This window comes from Astatotilapia calliptera, chromosome 5 (genome assembly GCF_900246225.1).
Source record: "Astatotilapia calliptera chromosome 5, fAstCal1.2, whole genome shotgun sequence".
In the NCBI taxonomy this organism is placed as follows: domain Eukaryota; kingdom Metazoa; phylum Chordata; class Actinopteri; order Cichliformes; family Cichlidae; genus Astatotilapia; species Astatotilapia calliptera.
Window position 1 is genome coordinate 28,103,660 of NC_039306.1, and position 17,489 is coordinate 28,121,148.

The 17,489-nt window shown below is 41.4% G+C and overlaps 1 protein-coding gene across 1 annotated transcript in view; it reads right to left on the reverse strand.

Annotated features, from left to right (window-relative positions):
* Positions 1-295: 295 nt before the first annotated feature.
* Positions 296-17,489, reverse strand: part of suclg2 (succinate-CoA ligase GDP-forming subunit beta) — a 102,760-nt gene continuing 85,566 nt past the window's right edge. Inside the window, exons 10-11 of the mRNA XM_026168671.1 lie at positions 10,228-10,348; positions 296-1,176 (exon numbers count right to left, since the gene is read on the reverse strand). Coding sequence (XP_026024456.1) covers positions 1,064-1,176; positions 10,228-10,348 — 234 coding nt within the window. The 3' untranslated portion in view covers positions 296-1,063. The remainder of the gene's footprint in view (positions 1,177-10,227; positions 10,349-17,489) is intronic.

Here is a 17,489-nt window from a genome sequence, read left to right on the forward strand (position 1 = left end):
TTCCCTTGTTGGAAAAAAAAAAAAAATACTTGCCCGTTGAAGAAGCAGCTTGATTTACTTGGAAAAACATTTGCAAAATATGTGCTCATGCAGTCAATAGTGTTAAGAAAACTGCAAACTGCTGAGGATCTGCTCTCCTCACTGACATCACATTTATTCTGGGAGTGTGCTTCCTTCAGAAATACCCGGGAAATTCAGCAGAATTTCTTTTTCCGCCTTACTTTCCACCTTCTGCCAGTTTTTCCTCCATCAGGATACTCCGATATGGGCCGGACAAATTCAACACACTAAAGTGTAGTTTTTAAAACATTTTTTGTTTAATGTCACAAATTGCATTTTCTCATTGTATTTCAGACATCCTGTCAACATCCATTCATGATTATAAAAAAGTACAATTCTTTGTTTTTAATTATTCATTTTCTCGACACCTGTGATGCCTCATTAGCTTTCACTGGACAGGCACAGGATTAGAGCAGATAATGGACGTCTCATAGTAGCACTTTATAAATAAGACATGATGCACAAATTCAGAGTGAGTACGCCATCTACTTCATTTGAAACGCAGACCAGGCTTGGTAACCAACGTGGACGAAGTAAGAAAGTGTTTACAGCTTCCATTCATCTCGGTTTCAGCAAGTACCACTGAATGATATCACAGCTTATGAATGGTGTGCGATAACATGGCAACAACTCAGTGGATGCCAGGGCTGGATGTGAAGATGGAAAATGTCTTTCCCACTTCATATTTTGCTGAAAAATAAAGACAAGAAAGCTAATGGAATGGACAAAGTGTTGGGTGTCCTTTCAATATGTTAGCCTGAATATGTCAGTGGTTCTTCCTAACTAATGCACATTTTAATGATTAAAGAAACTGCAGCTGATCTGATCTGCAGAGAGGAAACCAGTGTAATGGCAGAATCCTGTAAGTGCTCGTGATCTGGATCTCAGTTGGCATTTAAAGTGAGAAATGCACGCAAAGGCTCAAGGTTTTGGAGGTCTGCATGTGGAAGAAAAGGCTGATGGTGCTGTGCTGAGGCTGGAATGAGACGTCCTGCAGGATTCTCTATTTCTTGATGGCTGCCACCGCTTTCTTGGCGGCATCATCCAGGTCATCTGCTGCCAAGATGGGCAGGCCGCTCTCGGTCAGAATCCTTTTAGCCTCGTGGACGTTGGTCCCTGAAAAGGGGCAAAAAAAAGGGAAGAAAAACAGTGTTACAACAGGCGACAACCAACATTACAAAAATGGCTAAACAAGGGTGAACCTGATCTGCCATCTGCACGGATGTTAAAAACCACACTGTGTGAAAGACGAAGAGTTCCTCTGGAGGAATCAATCCACACAGACAGATGGAGTCATGGGTCAATGGTGGCACATGCAACTGCTGATCCGAACGTCGTAGAGTGTGAACAACGGGCAAAAGGGCAATTTGTGTGCGCGCGTGTGTGTGTGTCAGCTCCCCCGGCTGTAGTGAGGTCAGGGGTAGCAGGTGCTGGGTGATACGGTGATGCCTGTGCCCCCAGTAGGCCCACAACCAACCAGAGAGAGAGAAAGAGGAAGACACTCGGAGATACTCTGTGCAACCCCGAGGCTCTACGCACTGAGCTGGCTGCCTCCCAGCACTGCACACCGCTCGGCCAAATGCAAGCCTGACAAGCCTGTCACAACACAGGGCAGGGGGCGCCTCAGCGGACGGAGGGACGCAGGAAGGGGAGTGGATGAGAGCAAGAGAGAGGGAGTGAACGAAGTGGTGGTGCTGGTGGGGCAGCAGAGCAAAAGGTCAAATGAAGCAAAATTGGCCCCTCGCAGCTAAAAACAACAAAAGCCAGCTGTTTATGTGGCATTTACTGATTCGACACATGAAGAACAAAAACTGAATCTGTCTGATGTGCCATCAAAGACTCAGCACGCTGCTGAAACATTTAATTATCTTTTTTTCCCCCCGAACTACTTGCATTTGTTTGTTTTTCTTAATCAGATTTCAGATCTCATTTATTACATTTTGAGTGGACGCACCTCTCTGTGTCCATGCTGAACACTTCAACTGACGATCACTCCTGTCTGATCTTTTCTTACTTCAAATTCAAACGAACAACATTTGAAAAAGTCTCTAAAAAAGGTTCTGGAAAAACACTTTATTGTGACTTTACACGTTACGTTTGCTGTATATGGACAAAGGGTGTGTTGAGATTCTCTGTATATTAGTGTCTCCCTGTATTCGCTCGGGTGTTAAACGAGTCGATGTGCGAGTGTTTGTGCATGCTCAGACGCTCACAGGTTGACCTTCGCTCTCGTGGCTGCCGTGTAATTAAGACTGCATGATATGTGAATTCTCCGGAGGCCGGGCCACCCTGATCAATAGACCTTTCATGAGGAATTCTATTACCACTGCCACTTAACGCCTAATATTTCATCTCTTTTGTCCAGCCGTATAATAAGTCATTCCAAACACATTTCTGCAGGCTCGCACTCCAAACAATCAATTCGGCAATGCAATTAATTAGAATAAGAGCAGGAAGAGCTCTTGCTCTGCTGCATAAACAGGGGATCGGATGTCTCAAGTCGTTTTCACATCAAACAGCGGATATTCTCCGTGCGACTGTGTGCGTCTCGATTCGGACACGCAGCGAGAAGAGCGGTGCAGTACTGTATGCTTTACATTCAACAGGCTAATCCGCAAACTTCACTGAGATTGATGGATCTATGCTTGTGTACTGACAGGTTTATCTGTCACAAGATTAAAACAAAGCTGCAGCACAACAAAGTTCAAACGGCACAAGATAAAACTGACGAAAGTGGAAGCAGCCATATGGGCCCCCAGCAAATACATAATGCAGCAGGTATTCTGAAAGACAAATATGCCTATGGAAAGTGTATACAGGAACAAAAAGTAAACATGCATTTTTTTCTCCCCAAGCTGATACATATTCATGACCAGCAGGAGTATTCAGTGTATTATTTAGATTGTGCAGCATCTGTGTGTTACTCAGGACATGTGTGGTGGAAGAATCACACGTCGTGTTGGAGTCGTGCATTTGTGGGAGTCTTTTTCTGCACAAGTATGGGTGAGAGCTGACTGCAGTTCCACTGTGAGCAGTAGGGAGCACTGATAGCTCACGCCAGCAGCATCAGCAAGGGCTGAGCTCAGCTGGATACAGAATTACTAAGGCATGTGTGGAGTATATGTGTGTGAGTGTAGGGTATAACTGGAGAATGGGGATATGTGTGTGTTCACCTGCAGCCACTAGGTGCTGCCAGAGACCTACTCACAGTCTGGAGAGGGCATCAACGCACACAGTCAGCATGCACAAATAACCAAAGCAAGATGATTGTTTTAAATCTTTAAATATAAGAAATGAACATTAGAGAAGGCAAAAATATAGATTTCTGCAGAAATTCATCACAACACGTATTCTCCAGACCTCGATCATTAGTCCAACTGACCTGTTAATTACTGAGAAATGTCACAGAACACTAACTTGCTAGTCTGAACTTTTTTCTTTATTAACAATCAACTCCTGAAAATTCAATCAAACTTTAATTCACTTTTCAAAAGTGCTCAATCCAATCAAAAACCGACAAAACCCCCCGAATTTAATTAGGTTCAATTCAACTTTATTTATATAGCACCAAATCATAACCACAGTGGCCTCCAGGCGCTTTATAATGTAATTTAAAGACCTTAGAGTAATACAGAGAAAACCCCAACAGCTAGACAACCCCTTAGAGGAAGAAGGTTGTGACAGTGGGAAGGAAAAACTCCCTTTTAACAGGAAGAAACTTCCAGCAGAACCAGGCTCAGGGAGGGGCAGCCATCTGCCATGACTAGGTTGGGCTAAGGGGAGAAAGACCACACCAATGAGTTCGGAGGAGAGCCTGGGATTAATAATAACTAATGACTAAATACAGAGTAGCTTATGAACACTACTTATGAAAGGAGACGAGTGATCATGGGAATCTCCCAGCAGCCTAGGCCTATTGCAGAGTAACTTAAGGAGGATTCAGGGTCACCTGATCCAGTCCTCCCTATATGTTTGATCAAAAGGGAAAGTTTTAAGCCTAAACTTAACACTAGAGGCTGTCTGTCTCCATAACCCAAACTGGGAGCTGATTCCACAGAAGAGAGGCCTGAAAACTGAAGACTCTGCCTCCCATTCTGCTTGTAAATATCCTAGAAACTGCAAATAAACCCGCAGTCTGAGACTAAAGTGCTCTAATGGGGCAAAGTGGTACTGTGAGGTCTTTAATATAAGATGGGACCTGATTATTCTAGACCTTGTACATGAAGAGAAGGATTTTAAATTAGATTCAGCATTTAACAAAGAAAACAACATAAGAGCATTCAGCAGGTGGCAAGCATCACAACACAATATTTTCACATTTATGTGGCAATTAACTAGCGTACCTGTGACTACTGTGAAAAATGACGCCTTAACGTGTGACTTACAGGCCACTAGGCTTCAGTGGGATAATAAGGGTTGGGGCTGTGCCAAAGACTTGTGCTGGAGGAGCTTTCTTGATGCTGCAAATCCTACATTTGTGAGCAGCTTTGTCCTAACAAGCTGTGCTTAGCGTTGCTGTCATCTGAGAGAAGGACACGTTGCCGTAGAGTCACACATACAAAGGAAGTCTGAAGTTGTAAAGGTTCCTTATGTGTCAAGGACACGATAAAGACTGTTTCCTTAGCAGGAGAAGATAAGGGAAACAAAAAGATGTAGAGCTTGATAAATGAACTCTTTCGCCTGCTGTTGGTAAAATCTTTGCCACAACAAAAAATGGAAACCCCTTCACCTTCTCTCACAGTCAAGCCAACCGGTTAATTAATCATGTGGTGACTGAGTGATTGTCAGTGTAAGGCTGTGCGTGTCTGGATATTTCTTTTCCCTTTTAAATATTACAATTGTCATTAATACGTGGCAATTAGACGGGCAGCTTCTGCAAGACTGTCCACTGACAGTTTTTTTCAGGTTTCCTGAGTTGGTGGCTTGTCTGCACTGCTGGTGAGTTATGGTTTGCTTCACACTAGAAAGTGATTAGTTCCCCACGTAATAATCTCCTGGCTGTCAATGAGAGCTTTTGATGTGTCACACTAACATAATTCCCACCATCTGTCAGCTGTCTGAAGATACTGGGGTACGCTGTGAAAGAAGTTCTTAGAGGACTTATTTATTTAAATTAGACACAAGCTCAGTACAAATAAAGCAAATAATTATGTATGTAAACTGTATGTATGTCATTGCAGTTGTCAGGAAATCTCATGGCAAACCAAAAGTTAACATTTTAGTCTGTTTTTGTTTCGTGCCACTGTCCTAACATACATTATAATCTGTATCATTAACTTTTTGTGTTGGGAACCTGCATAAATGTCACAATGCTACAGTCCAGTAACTCACTTAGTAAAAGCAGTTTAAAACAAAGAAGGGCGCTCTGCCTCAAGACCAGCCAGATGAACCACAGGCAGCTGATGTATACACCCTCCCCCCAAAAGAAAACTATTTAACTGACTGCATGTTGTCATACTCACTCAACTCTTAACCCAGCCCCAACCAGACAGTCTACATCAGGGGTCGGCAACCCTGGGCACGCGTGCCACGGTTGGGACGCGAAGGGTTAACTGATAGCACGACCATAGCTGGACTGGCCATTGGGCATACCGGGCATTTGCTCGGGACCCGATGATTTTTTATTTTTTGTAACGGTATAAACAATGAAAGGTGTTGGATTGGCCAGATGTGGCCGGTGTGTAAAAATAACTCAGTTGTTTGGTGGTGGCTATGGCGTAGCTTCCACAGATTCAGTAACATTAGCAAGTGGTGGAGGCCAACAGGTGGATGAGAGAAAGGGGAGGCAGGAGGAGGAGGGACCCGAGGCGGCCGCCGGTCCGAGTGTCAGGTGAACTGAACTTCAGGTATGAAGTTATGACCTGCAGTCTGTCTGGGTCAGATATAAACCAAGTTTAGGTGGAGTTTATTTTCGTTGTGCTGACTTTTTACAGTCAGTTACAATAACTCATACTGCGTGAGCTAGCATGACGGAGTTTATATACAGCTGGGTGGGTGCTATGATGTTACTGAACTAAAGTGAACTTTATTTTATTCATAAGGTTAGTTAGTAGAGTTGCCAACGGCTCCTTAAAAAATGGAATGGTCCCTCATTCAGAGAAAATATTACATGTTTCGTATTGAGCTGAGAGGGGACGCAGTTTGTCCCGTACTTCAGCTAGAATGAAAAAAAAAGACACAAAGCTGGAGTTATTCTGTGTCTTTGCTGCACAGCTGCCTCTTCTTCTCTCATTCTCTCCCCCTCCCTCTCCTGTTTCTACTTCAATCATGAAACTGATCAATGATCAGCTGATCGGCTTTCCTCTCTTGTTTGTTTATCTTCCACTTTGCGCCAGAAAGAAGAAACCAGCGGATTTCGCGCTAAACAACAGCAGCATGTTTAAGCTTGATCAGCTGCTGTTAGAATTTGGAATTTGATATTACTTTCTAGTATCAGCTGATGTTTGCTGGAGCCACAGCTGTAAAAGCTGCTGCTCATGATATCGGTTTGTATATCTGGTGAGAGGGAAACATGAAGATGAATCCAGGAGATGTCCTTACTGAATCATCAGAGCTGGACAGGTGATGGAGAAACAGGTTTACCTTTTAGGTGACATGAATGAGTTGAAGTTATGAACTGTTTCTGAGAGACAAATAACACCAGGATCCTTTTCTAAGTAGCTGACAGCTGGTAACTGTGCAGGGGCGGATCTACCAAAGTTTTGCCAGGGGCCCAGGTAGGGCATTAAGAGGGAAAGGGGGGCACAAGGAAATACTTTCTTATTCTCATTTAAGATGTCTGGCTGTTATTAAATAATTATCTGAAGCTTACAACCACAGTTTTTATCTGATGTAAAATTTACAGAAATCATGCATATACCAACAAGACTGTACATCACTGTCACAACAGCGTTTGTTTTCATTCAAAGGCTTTATGGCTTTAATACCTGGTGGGCCGGTCTGTAGTCAAAATGCCCGGGCTGATTTTTTGTCCCAGTCCAGCCGTGGACACGACACGCAGTGAATTAATCTGAGAAGATGCATCAAAAAATAAATGGCCGCACCAGTGGTGCTCTCAGGTGTTTGGACCAATGTTTTCTTTTCTGATCAAACCAGAAATCTTTAATGAGCAGCTGGATTTGTCTCACATTAACTGGCTGAGTTGATGCCAGTTAATGCGACATCGACGTAGCTGGAATCCACAGCTGTGCGTGTTCATGGAGCTTGCATTTTCACCTGCTGGACATCACTACCTGAGAAGTTTAACTGTCTTCAGAACATTGCAGAGGCCTTATTGACAGTATTTGGCTGTACATATCTGTGTGCGCAGATTTCCTCTCACATTAGTCCTCAGGTAGCCGTCTGAATGCTGGACACTCGAAGACCTGTGTCTCTGAGTGGGAGACCAGAGATCACATTAACATGTGTGTCTCTGTATTAACAGACATGCCACATTGGCTTAGTTTATTTTTCTTATCATTGTTGTGAGGAGACCATAAATAGCATTTGTATTTTCTGTTGTACAGTTCATGTGCTGTTATGGATAATAAGTGTCTTTTTCTTTTTTTTTGTTTCAAAATATCTGATAACTATTCACTGATAGCTGCCAAAATCTGTAAACAAATATAATTCTATAAAGTGGGTCTATATATTGTGTAACTGTTCATATAGAGCGTTATTAAATTTATTGCTAATGCAATCATATGGCACACTGACTTCTGAGGAAATTTTAAATGGCACTCGCCATTAGAAAGGTTGCCGACCCCTGGTCTACATGATTAAAACAAACATAACACATTACATTTTTTATTCAGTTTTTTGTATTATCTGTTATTTAAGAGCAGCTTACTGCACCACCAGATTTCATGTTTTCATCAGTGCTAACTCTAACAGAGAGTATCTTAGTATCTTAACACTGTTCCCTATTTGCATACTTGTATAATGTGCATGACATTCATTCTCATGATTTAATCAATTCTTGTCAGATTCTTTGTGAGAGGCAAATAGCGAGATTTACACTATGTGAGGGTAAGTTAATAGCTATTTTTAAAAAGCACTACAAAAATGAAAAAATGTGTAATATATGTGAAATCAAAGACAGAACCCCCCCCCCCCCAAATCAACCAGTGTGTGAATGTATATTACTCTATATTTATGTATGTGGATATGCATATAGCTGCAGCAATTAGTTAAGCTATAATGATGCTGTCAGGACTGATGTTGAAATCTCATCCATTGAAACAGGGCCTTCAAATCTTGCTCAAGCAGAACATTCTCCACTCTTTGACAGAGAGTTGGGGGACACCTCAGAACAGAGTTAAATGAATGTAGTCACCTTTTTCTTGGATGCCAAAGGTTTTTTAAGAGGCAGACAAACCTGCAGAGAAACACAGGATGACCATGCGCACACTGTAGCCAAAGAGGGCAGTACAGCACCTCCTTAGGTATCGCTTCCTTTCTATACCTTCAATAACGACAGTGTGTCTGCGTGTTCTCTGCTCAGTTTTCACCAGATGAGTCTAAGTGCTAGCGATGATAATTACAGACTGTTTTAGATCAACTCAATCAGCCCACATCAAACACTTCATGCATACTCTATCAACTAACACAACTCTATCAAGAACTAGACCACATGGCCTCTCTTCCCCACATATGGGAGCACATAATTCTCTGCCAGTGCAATCAACCCTGGCTCTTTAGGGCCTTTCCAATTAAAAGTGTGCCTGTTAATCCATTCTGATCCTGTTGAAGAACGTTGGGCCGTTTTCAATGCCCGGCAGACAGCCTAGCAAGCTGAGCTGATTGATTCAGAGCCAATCCTCTCCACAAGACTGCAGCCCAGGATGTAATGACCCACAACTAAGGCTTGGATTAGGCCTCGGTCAGGGTGACGTGTTTGGACCATCCGGCATCCACCAGAAGTGACTTTCTGGACTGTCTGAGAGTCATATTGAATTATGGCTACTATCAGAAATGTGTGGTGGATAATTAAGGATCCGTGCAGATTGCCAGTCTAGTTTGTTCTGTAGTTGTGTATTCTAAAGAGACAAATGTGCATCTTGAACTTGGGGTGTTTGAACTCCAGTCAACAATATTATTTTTGGTTCAGACGCAAAGTTTTTACAGCCATGGGGTAGATGTACATACCTGCATGACATTTTTATTCGACTTTAGGGGAAAGTAGTGGAAATGACAGTTAAGAGTAAAATTCTCACACTACATCGTGCTCTGAACAACCATGCCCTCACTACTGCACAGCACCTCGACACACAGTTGGCTTCTAGAAACAGCTTACACGCCCTGACCTACAAATAGCAGATGTGTGCAGACATACAGCATGAAATGCTAAGCGCTAACACACACACTCTCCCCTGCTCTGTGCTCTGGACACACCACTCGGCAGGATCTTGACAATTAAGCTAACCACCAACTGGCCCTATGCCTCTGAGTCACCACTGCCATTCCCCACACACACACACTCGGGCAAACACACACAGCTGAGCAGGTTTTATTAGCATATAGAGGTGAAAGGTGAGCCAATCAGTGCCGTCTCTACAGTTATTCTGGCTGCTGCTAATGACAGGTGCAGCAGAATGTGACATCTATGAGAAATGCACTGCTGTTCTTTCTGGGACACTGGGCCACAATGAAGATGGATATGCTCCTGAGAGTACAGCAGCAATAATACAATGGCTCCAAAGTTTAAAACTAGGTGGGGAATGAGTTTCTTTGTACCTTTGAAATTGAAAATATTCATAAAACGATACTGCAAGCTATATTCTCAGTCCATATAAACTCGAACCAGCTGTACCCTGAGCAAAGGAGACTTTAGGTACAGTTCAAGAAAAATAAAACTTACTGACACATATATGTAAAAGCAAGACAAAAGGAACTTGTGTTTACATGATGATGATGTTACTCATGCGCCAGGTCAAGGTGAACAACTGTGACGAGCGACACAGCTGTGAACCTAGTTGCATGTTATAGCGTATTAACCCCCAATCATTAAATGCTCATTAATGTGAAATTCTTTCGCTGGAGGCTAGATGTGCCTAAGAGAAATGATGCAGTCTGTTTGGTTTAACTGGAAGTGCCAACTGCCGATGACTTACTAACAGCGTCAGAGAGGCAAAACAAAAACTTTTGTGCATGTGTTCCAGTGTTGGTGAGTGTCAAGTGCTGTTTTACCTTCCAGCCTGACCACCAGCGGCACTTTGAGCTCCAGCTCTCGGCAAGCCTTGGTGATGCCGTTGGCAATGATGGCACAATTAACAATGCCCCCAAAAATGTTGACCAGGATGGCTTCAACCTGTGAAAGAAGACAATAGACAAAAAAAGAATTAACCCAACAATAAACAGCAAGTGAAATGAAATAAGATAAAGGCAAGTTTCAGCTGTACCATCTTTGTGCAATAGCAAGAAACATCATTTAAACAAACAGCAGAGCATGTCTTGTTGGGAATCCTAGCGGCTTCATTCAGACATGTACTAAATAAGACATTCAATTATATCATTAGATGATAATGTCTTACTTATAAAGACAAAATAGAAATAATCTGGTCCTTAGCTGGTCTTAAAATGAGGTAACTGCAACCTCAGATAACAAAACATGACAAATTACTGCGTGTCAGTATTTCTTTATCAAAAACTGAGCTAAAATGCAAAAGCAGTACATGAAAAACCAAGAATTCCCTTATTGCTTCTATAGGAATAAAGAGAGTAAGTAGCTGCCAGGTCCTGCTAATTAAATGCACTTGATTAACTGATAATTAGTGAGTGTGAGTGCCTCTGAACAAGCAGAAGCTTTGGCAGTTTGCTGGTCCAGAGCAGCAAAGGTGTGTACAATGCTGAGGACAAAGAGATGTCAGCTGTGATCTTACAGACCACTGTTGCTGTTAGGGCTGGGCCATATTATACCGTTCACGGTAATACCGGTATAATGTTAGGCAACGATAGGAAAATGAAATATAGAATATAGATAGAATATGAGTAAAACGCGCATGCGCAGTGCCTTTGTTTTCATACGCACATGGCCAATTGTTGAGTGAAACAGATGAACCAGAATTGGTTTGTAAAAATGGTGCAACTTCAGTGATGTGGAACTGGTTTGGTGTTTGTCCGTCAGATACACGACAAAGCACATTTTTTTGCAGAACATGCAAGCGGCCGTCGTTATTGTCGTATTTGTCGGACTAAGATGCTCTTAAATCTGGGAGTAATCTGGGTCCTAAACTCCGTATGCTTCAGGTCAAACACTGCAGCATCACTGAGAGTTAAAAAATCTCTAAATTCTTTCATCTTTAATAAAACGATCAGCATTGCTGCTTTACCAGGTGTAACTATAAAGTTTAACTTCCAGGCATCCATGAAAACAAAATGTATTACATTTAATGGAGTTAGAAGTTAGCAGGAAGCTAGCAGAAGTTAGCTCGCTAGTTTCGCTAGTTACCTAAGCATGATATTGCATGTTCTGACTGAGAGATTTCTGAAAAAATTCAAACGTACAGCTCTGCTATCACTTCCAACATAAATGAAGACAGGAAACTAAACAGCAGTGACGTTTGTAGGGTTACTGAAGTTGGGCTAGCTGGTATATAATGATGTGCTACGTGATCGCTAGCGACACAGCTACGTTAGCATAACATAAACAGTGAAGTTGGAGGAGGAACACTACCACTTTTCCACTTATAAAAATTAATGTTAAGGTTCCTGATAGTTAGAGACAAATGCAATCGCATGGCAGGATGCTGTAAACGGACCAAACTTCAGTCAGGAGAACAACTAAGATAATCCATCCACAATACGAGGTTAGTTATTAATATACTGCAACAACATGGGAATAGAGCAGCTGCCAGAGAAATCAACATTAATGAATCAAAGGTACAGAAGTGGAGGAAGCAAGAAGAATGAGTTTAATAAAGTTTGATTTATCTGACTGCTTTGTTTCGCTTAATGTGCCTTATAATCCTGTGCACCTTATGGTCCGAAAAATACGTACTGCACACTGCAGTTTAATGTTGCAAAGCACCTCTTTTTAACTTCAGTGGATATTATACATGGTTATGCTCAGGATATGTCAGCCCATTTCTACTGGAAATGCCTTTTGGTTAAACTTTCAGCAAGGAATTTGCATTTGCACTGTTACATTTTTATAAAGCTTTAATGTACATAAAAACCAGCTTCTTGTTTAAGTGAAAATAAATGGAAGGTTGTCTTTTTGCGCTAGTAATGTTGTAGAGTTGTATTTTGTCTCGCATCAATTATATCGTCAGTTATATCATTATCGCAAATTTTCAAATATATATCGTGATAAATATTTTTGGCCATATCGCCCTGCTCTAGTTGCTGTCCATCAATGGGTTATCAAGGGTTATACAGCCATTTGCGAAAAATTTTTAGTCCATCATTCCACACTGAGAAAGATTATTCACAAGTGGAAAACGATCAAGACAGCAGCCAATCTTTCCAGGAGTGGATGTCCCAGCAAATTCACTGCAAGATCAGGCTGTGCAGCGATCAGAGAAAGTGCAACAAAACCTAAGACCGACATCTCAGACTCTACGAGCTGTTAAATGTTAAAGTTCACGACAGTACAATTAGAAAAAGCCTCTTCTCACAAAGCACAAATTTTGGAACAATGAACCTCATTGAAACAATGTGTATGCACAAGTTTATGCACGAACTATGCATACAGACATTTCAATGACAAAGGTCTGGCTGTCTTTGAAACTAAACAAGTTTTTTTCAAAGCTGAATAAAAATACTGTTAGTGCTGAAATTACTACTTTTACTAATACTAAGCCTGTTGGTTTAACATGACTGTGTTTCACTAACAGATGCACGGTGTAAAGAACACATAAGCTGGTGTGCACATTTCATGAATCTGAAAATAATTTTGCATATGGACTTTTTTGTGCAAGGTAAGAATGTCCATGCAAACACTATTGAAAGAGACTCTAATGTCCTTTGGATTGTTTGGTGAAACCCAAACATAGCGTATAAGCACAAACACCTCATACCAACTCATAACTGTAAATGAGAGTAGGAACACAGATTCTGCACAAAGACGTAAACACAAAGCTCGGACCCGCCGACGCATCAGAATCAGTGAGATGTCGCCTTTCTCACCCGACGGCACAGACACGGTCGGGGCTGAAAGCTGACAGCTCGCTGATTCAGATGTTTCGGTGGGTCCGCGCTTTGTGTTTACGCCCTTTTTGCGCTGATTCTAAAGATGTTAGTTTGATCTCTCCAAACATTATTGACCAAACCAGCAGCAAAAGAAGATCCAAACTACGCTTCACAAAAACATCGTCATGAATTCACTCTGACTTTTGCTGTTTTGCTTCCACCACACTTCATGCACAGCTCTCTCTCTCTCTCTCGCTTTCTCTGTATACTTCAAGAACAGTTTCCCATCTAAAAATCTGTTTTCTGCATTATTCGCTTGCTTGTTACGCACAAGTCTACCGTTCTTACAGCGCTGTCGGCCGACGTTTTTTTCCCTTTTACTTACGACCGAAAAGAAAGACTAATTTCTGCCGTTCAATACTGAACAAATGTAAACTTTTAAAAATTATGCAAAATGCAAAACGCTTAGCTGTGTCTCTAATAAAACCGCTGTAACTTCAGAGGTAATGTTCATATGTTGATTAATGGTTTTCTTTCGTTTTTGATGTACTGCAGAATATTTTTATAAAATCCCAGGCCAGGAAAATCACCTTCATATTTTTGTGTTTTATCTTCAGCTACTTTGACACAAAGGCATCTGCTGTGATGCTTACACCTTTGATAAAGTCTTGCGAGTGTCAGCTTCCTTTTTATAGATACAAAAATATGTAAATGTACTGATCTGAATTATAATATTTCTCACTGTCTGAGGCAAAATTTCCCAATTTCAAATCGAATCGAATTGAATAGAATCGTGGATCGAATCGATTCGGAACCTTGTGAATTGGAATCGAATCGATTCTAGAAATCAGTGACGATACCCAGCCCTAGTCATAACAACGGTGATGGTTTGGGTTTGATTCACAGCCACAGGGCCTGGGAACCTTGCAGCCTTCGAGTCGACCATGAACTCCTCTGTATACCAAAGTACTCGAGAGTCAAACATGAGACAGTCTGTCTGACAACCATCATTGATCCCAACCACAGCAACAAATCTACAACTGAATAACTAAAACAGGAAAGAATTAAGGAGGTGCGCTGACTCAAAGTTCAGACCTCAATCTGACTGAAAAACTGCAGTGGGACCTTAAGAGAGCTGTGCATAAGCAAACACTCTGAACTGAAGTAATGTTGCAAAGAAGAGGGGATGAAATTCCTCAACAATGATGTGACAAACTGGTAAAGTCTTGCTTTTTGATTAAAAAAAAATGTCCTACGTGGAGTTAGAGCAGGGCGATATGGCCAAAAATATTTATCACGATATATATTTGAAAATTTGCGATAACGATATAACTGACGATATAATTGATGCGAGACAAAATACAACTCCACAACATTACTAGCGCAAAAAGACAACCTTCCATTTATTTTCACTTAAACAAGAAGCTGGTTTTTATGTACATTAAAGCTTTATAAAAATGTAACAGTGCAAATGCAAATTCCTTGCTGAAAGTTTAACCAAAAGGCATTTCCAGTAGAAATGGGCTGACATATCCTGAGCATAACCATGTATAATATCCACTGAAGTTAAAAAGAGGTGCTTTGCAACATTAAACTGCAGTGTGCAGTACGTATTTTTCGGACCATAAGGTGCACAGGATTATAAGGCACATTAAGCGAAACAAAGCAGTCAGATAAATCAAACTTTATTAAACTCATTCTTCTTGCTTCCTCCACTTCTGTACCATTGATTCATTAATGTTGAATTCTCTGGCAGCTGCTCTATTCCCATGTTGTTGCAGTATATTAATGACTAACCTCGTATTGTGGATGGATTATCTCAGTTGTTCTTAGGGTTGCCAACCGTCCCTTAAAAAACGGAATCGTCCCGTATTTAGAAACAAAAGTACACGTCCCGTATTGAGCTAATAAGGGACGCACTTTGTCCCGTAATACAGTGAGAATCAAAAGTAGTCTATAACTTTTAATGGAATTAACGCTTTGTTTGAAAACATAATTCCCAGCCCCTCTCCTGCTTTGTGACCAATGAGCTGACAGCACACTTATGACAATTCGAGTATGACAAGTCAGATTACCGCTCATCTCATTGGTTGAGGAAAGGTCGCTTACGGAGAAAATACCGGAAGACAACCGATGACCACAGCAACAAGCATGGCCAACAGGGAAACAAACGCCGACACTGCGGTGCAAGTCTCGGACGGCACACTGTGCGTCCATAAAATGAAGGTTATAACAGAAAATCTGTCGCTCGCTCTCTCTGTCTTTCACTCACACAGACACACCACCACATCAACTTTGCTAAATTGCTAATGAAAAACATGATCAGGCAGCTGTGATTGAGCAACAGTGTAAATCCAACTATTTTCACGGTTGTTGTGGTCGTGATAATTTTGTGATGCCACATGGAAAAGGCTCGGATGAGCTTTCCAAAGTTCTACAAGTTGTGCCCCCATCGCTTGTGTCCAGATCACACGCTGCACAGCCGTGCTGCAATGTCTTTTTCACCGATGTTTACGTGTTTGCGCGTGAGCAGCTGCAGTGACACCCTCATGAGCGATTGATGATCGGGAGCTGGTCGTGAGGTGTTAATCGCTTCTCGTTACCCCACGTATACTACACGATGCACGATGAAGGCCAAAATCGGGCTGATCACCAAATCGGTCGCACGACTCAAAAATCGGCTCAAAATGGGCCAAAAATCGCACAGTGTGAGCCCAGCATTAGAGCAGCAATGTTTGTTCGCTCAGAGAAAGAAAAAAAAAAGGCTGCAAAAGTACAGGGAGGAATGGGAAAAGGAAAACACCTGGCTGGAAAAGTGCACTATAAAGCGCACTGCACTGTGTGCTGGCGCACTTTTTCCATAGGCATGCTTCTAGTGGTGGGCACATGAAGAACATGAGGGGCGTGAAAGCTCGGGGAACCCTTTACCAATTTTTTGTCCGCCAGGCCACGGCAGAAGCAGATATGGTATGTAAACACTGGTTTGTTTTTTTTAAACCCTCTGGTTAAGGTTAATATGGGCATGTGCAGTGAATATCAGGGCTATGTGGCCAGAAGTGTAATAATATAATTTATTTTGTGTAATAAACAACTGCAAGGATAGATGATTACAACAAATAGATCACTAATACATAAAAGTAATACATAGATGAATAATGATGATGAGTTAAGATACGTAATCATGGGAACAAGTGGGTTTACAAACAGGAGCAGCTGATTAGCTTTAGAAAAGCTGAAATAATACCTCAGCTGAAGCCAACTGTACTAAATGCACTAAATGTGCACTGTTACAAGAATATTTTTCGTTCTATTGCTTTCTATTAATTTATATAATTTTAAGTTAAGTAGGACAGAGTTCTTTTAAAGAAAGATTTACTTATATTCTCAAAAGTTAAGCATGACAGGCTTCTGTTTAAGAAAGAGACCTGTTTTACTGTGTTAATGTTGTCATTGTGAGCTAAAAATAAATGGCTAAATGATCATTTGTTTCCCATATGGTCATATCACAAAGAATATGCATCTGCTTAAATCAAGTTCAAGTCAAATGGTTAAAAAATAATTTCACACACAAAAAAAGAGCTACCACACTGGGAAGGGTGAAGACAACTGGGTTGCCCGGCCCTGGCCACGAGGTGTCCCTTATTTATTTTTCAGGGAGTTGGCAACCCTAGTTGTTCTCCTGACTGAAGTTTGGTCCGTTTACAGCATCCTGCCATGCGATTGCATTTGTCTCTAACCATGAAGAACCTTCACGTTAACTTTTATAAGTGGAAAAGTGTTAGTGTTCGTCCTCCAGCTTCACTGTTTATGTTATGCTAACATAGCTGTGTCGCTAGCGATCACGTAGCACATCATTATATACCAGCTAGCCCAACTTCAGTAACCCTACAAACGTCACTGCTGTTTAGTTTCCTGTCTTCATTCATGTTGGAAGTGATAGCAGAGCTGTACGTTTGATTTTTTTCAGAAATCTCTCAGTCAGAACATGCAATATCATGCTTAGGTAACTAGCGAAACTAGCGAGCTAACTTCCGCTAGCTTCCTGCTAACTTCTAACTCCGTTAAATGTAATAACTTTTGTTTTCATGGATGCCTGGAAGTTAAACTTTATAGTTACACCTGGTAAAGCAGCAATGCTGATCGTTTTATTAAAGATGAAAGAATTTAGACAGTTTTTAACTCTCAGTGATGCTGCAGTGTTGTTTGACCTGAAGCATACGGAGTTTAGGACCCAGATTACTCCCAGATTTAAGAGCATCTTAGTCCGACAAATACGACAATAACAACGGCCGCTTGCATGTTCTGCAAAAAAATGTGCT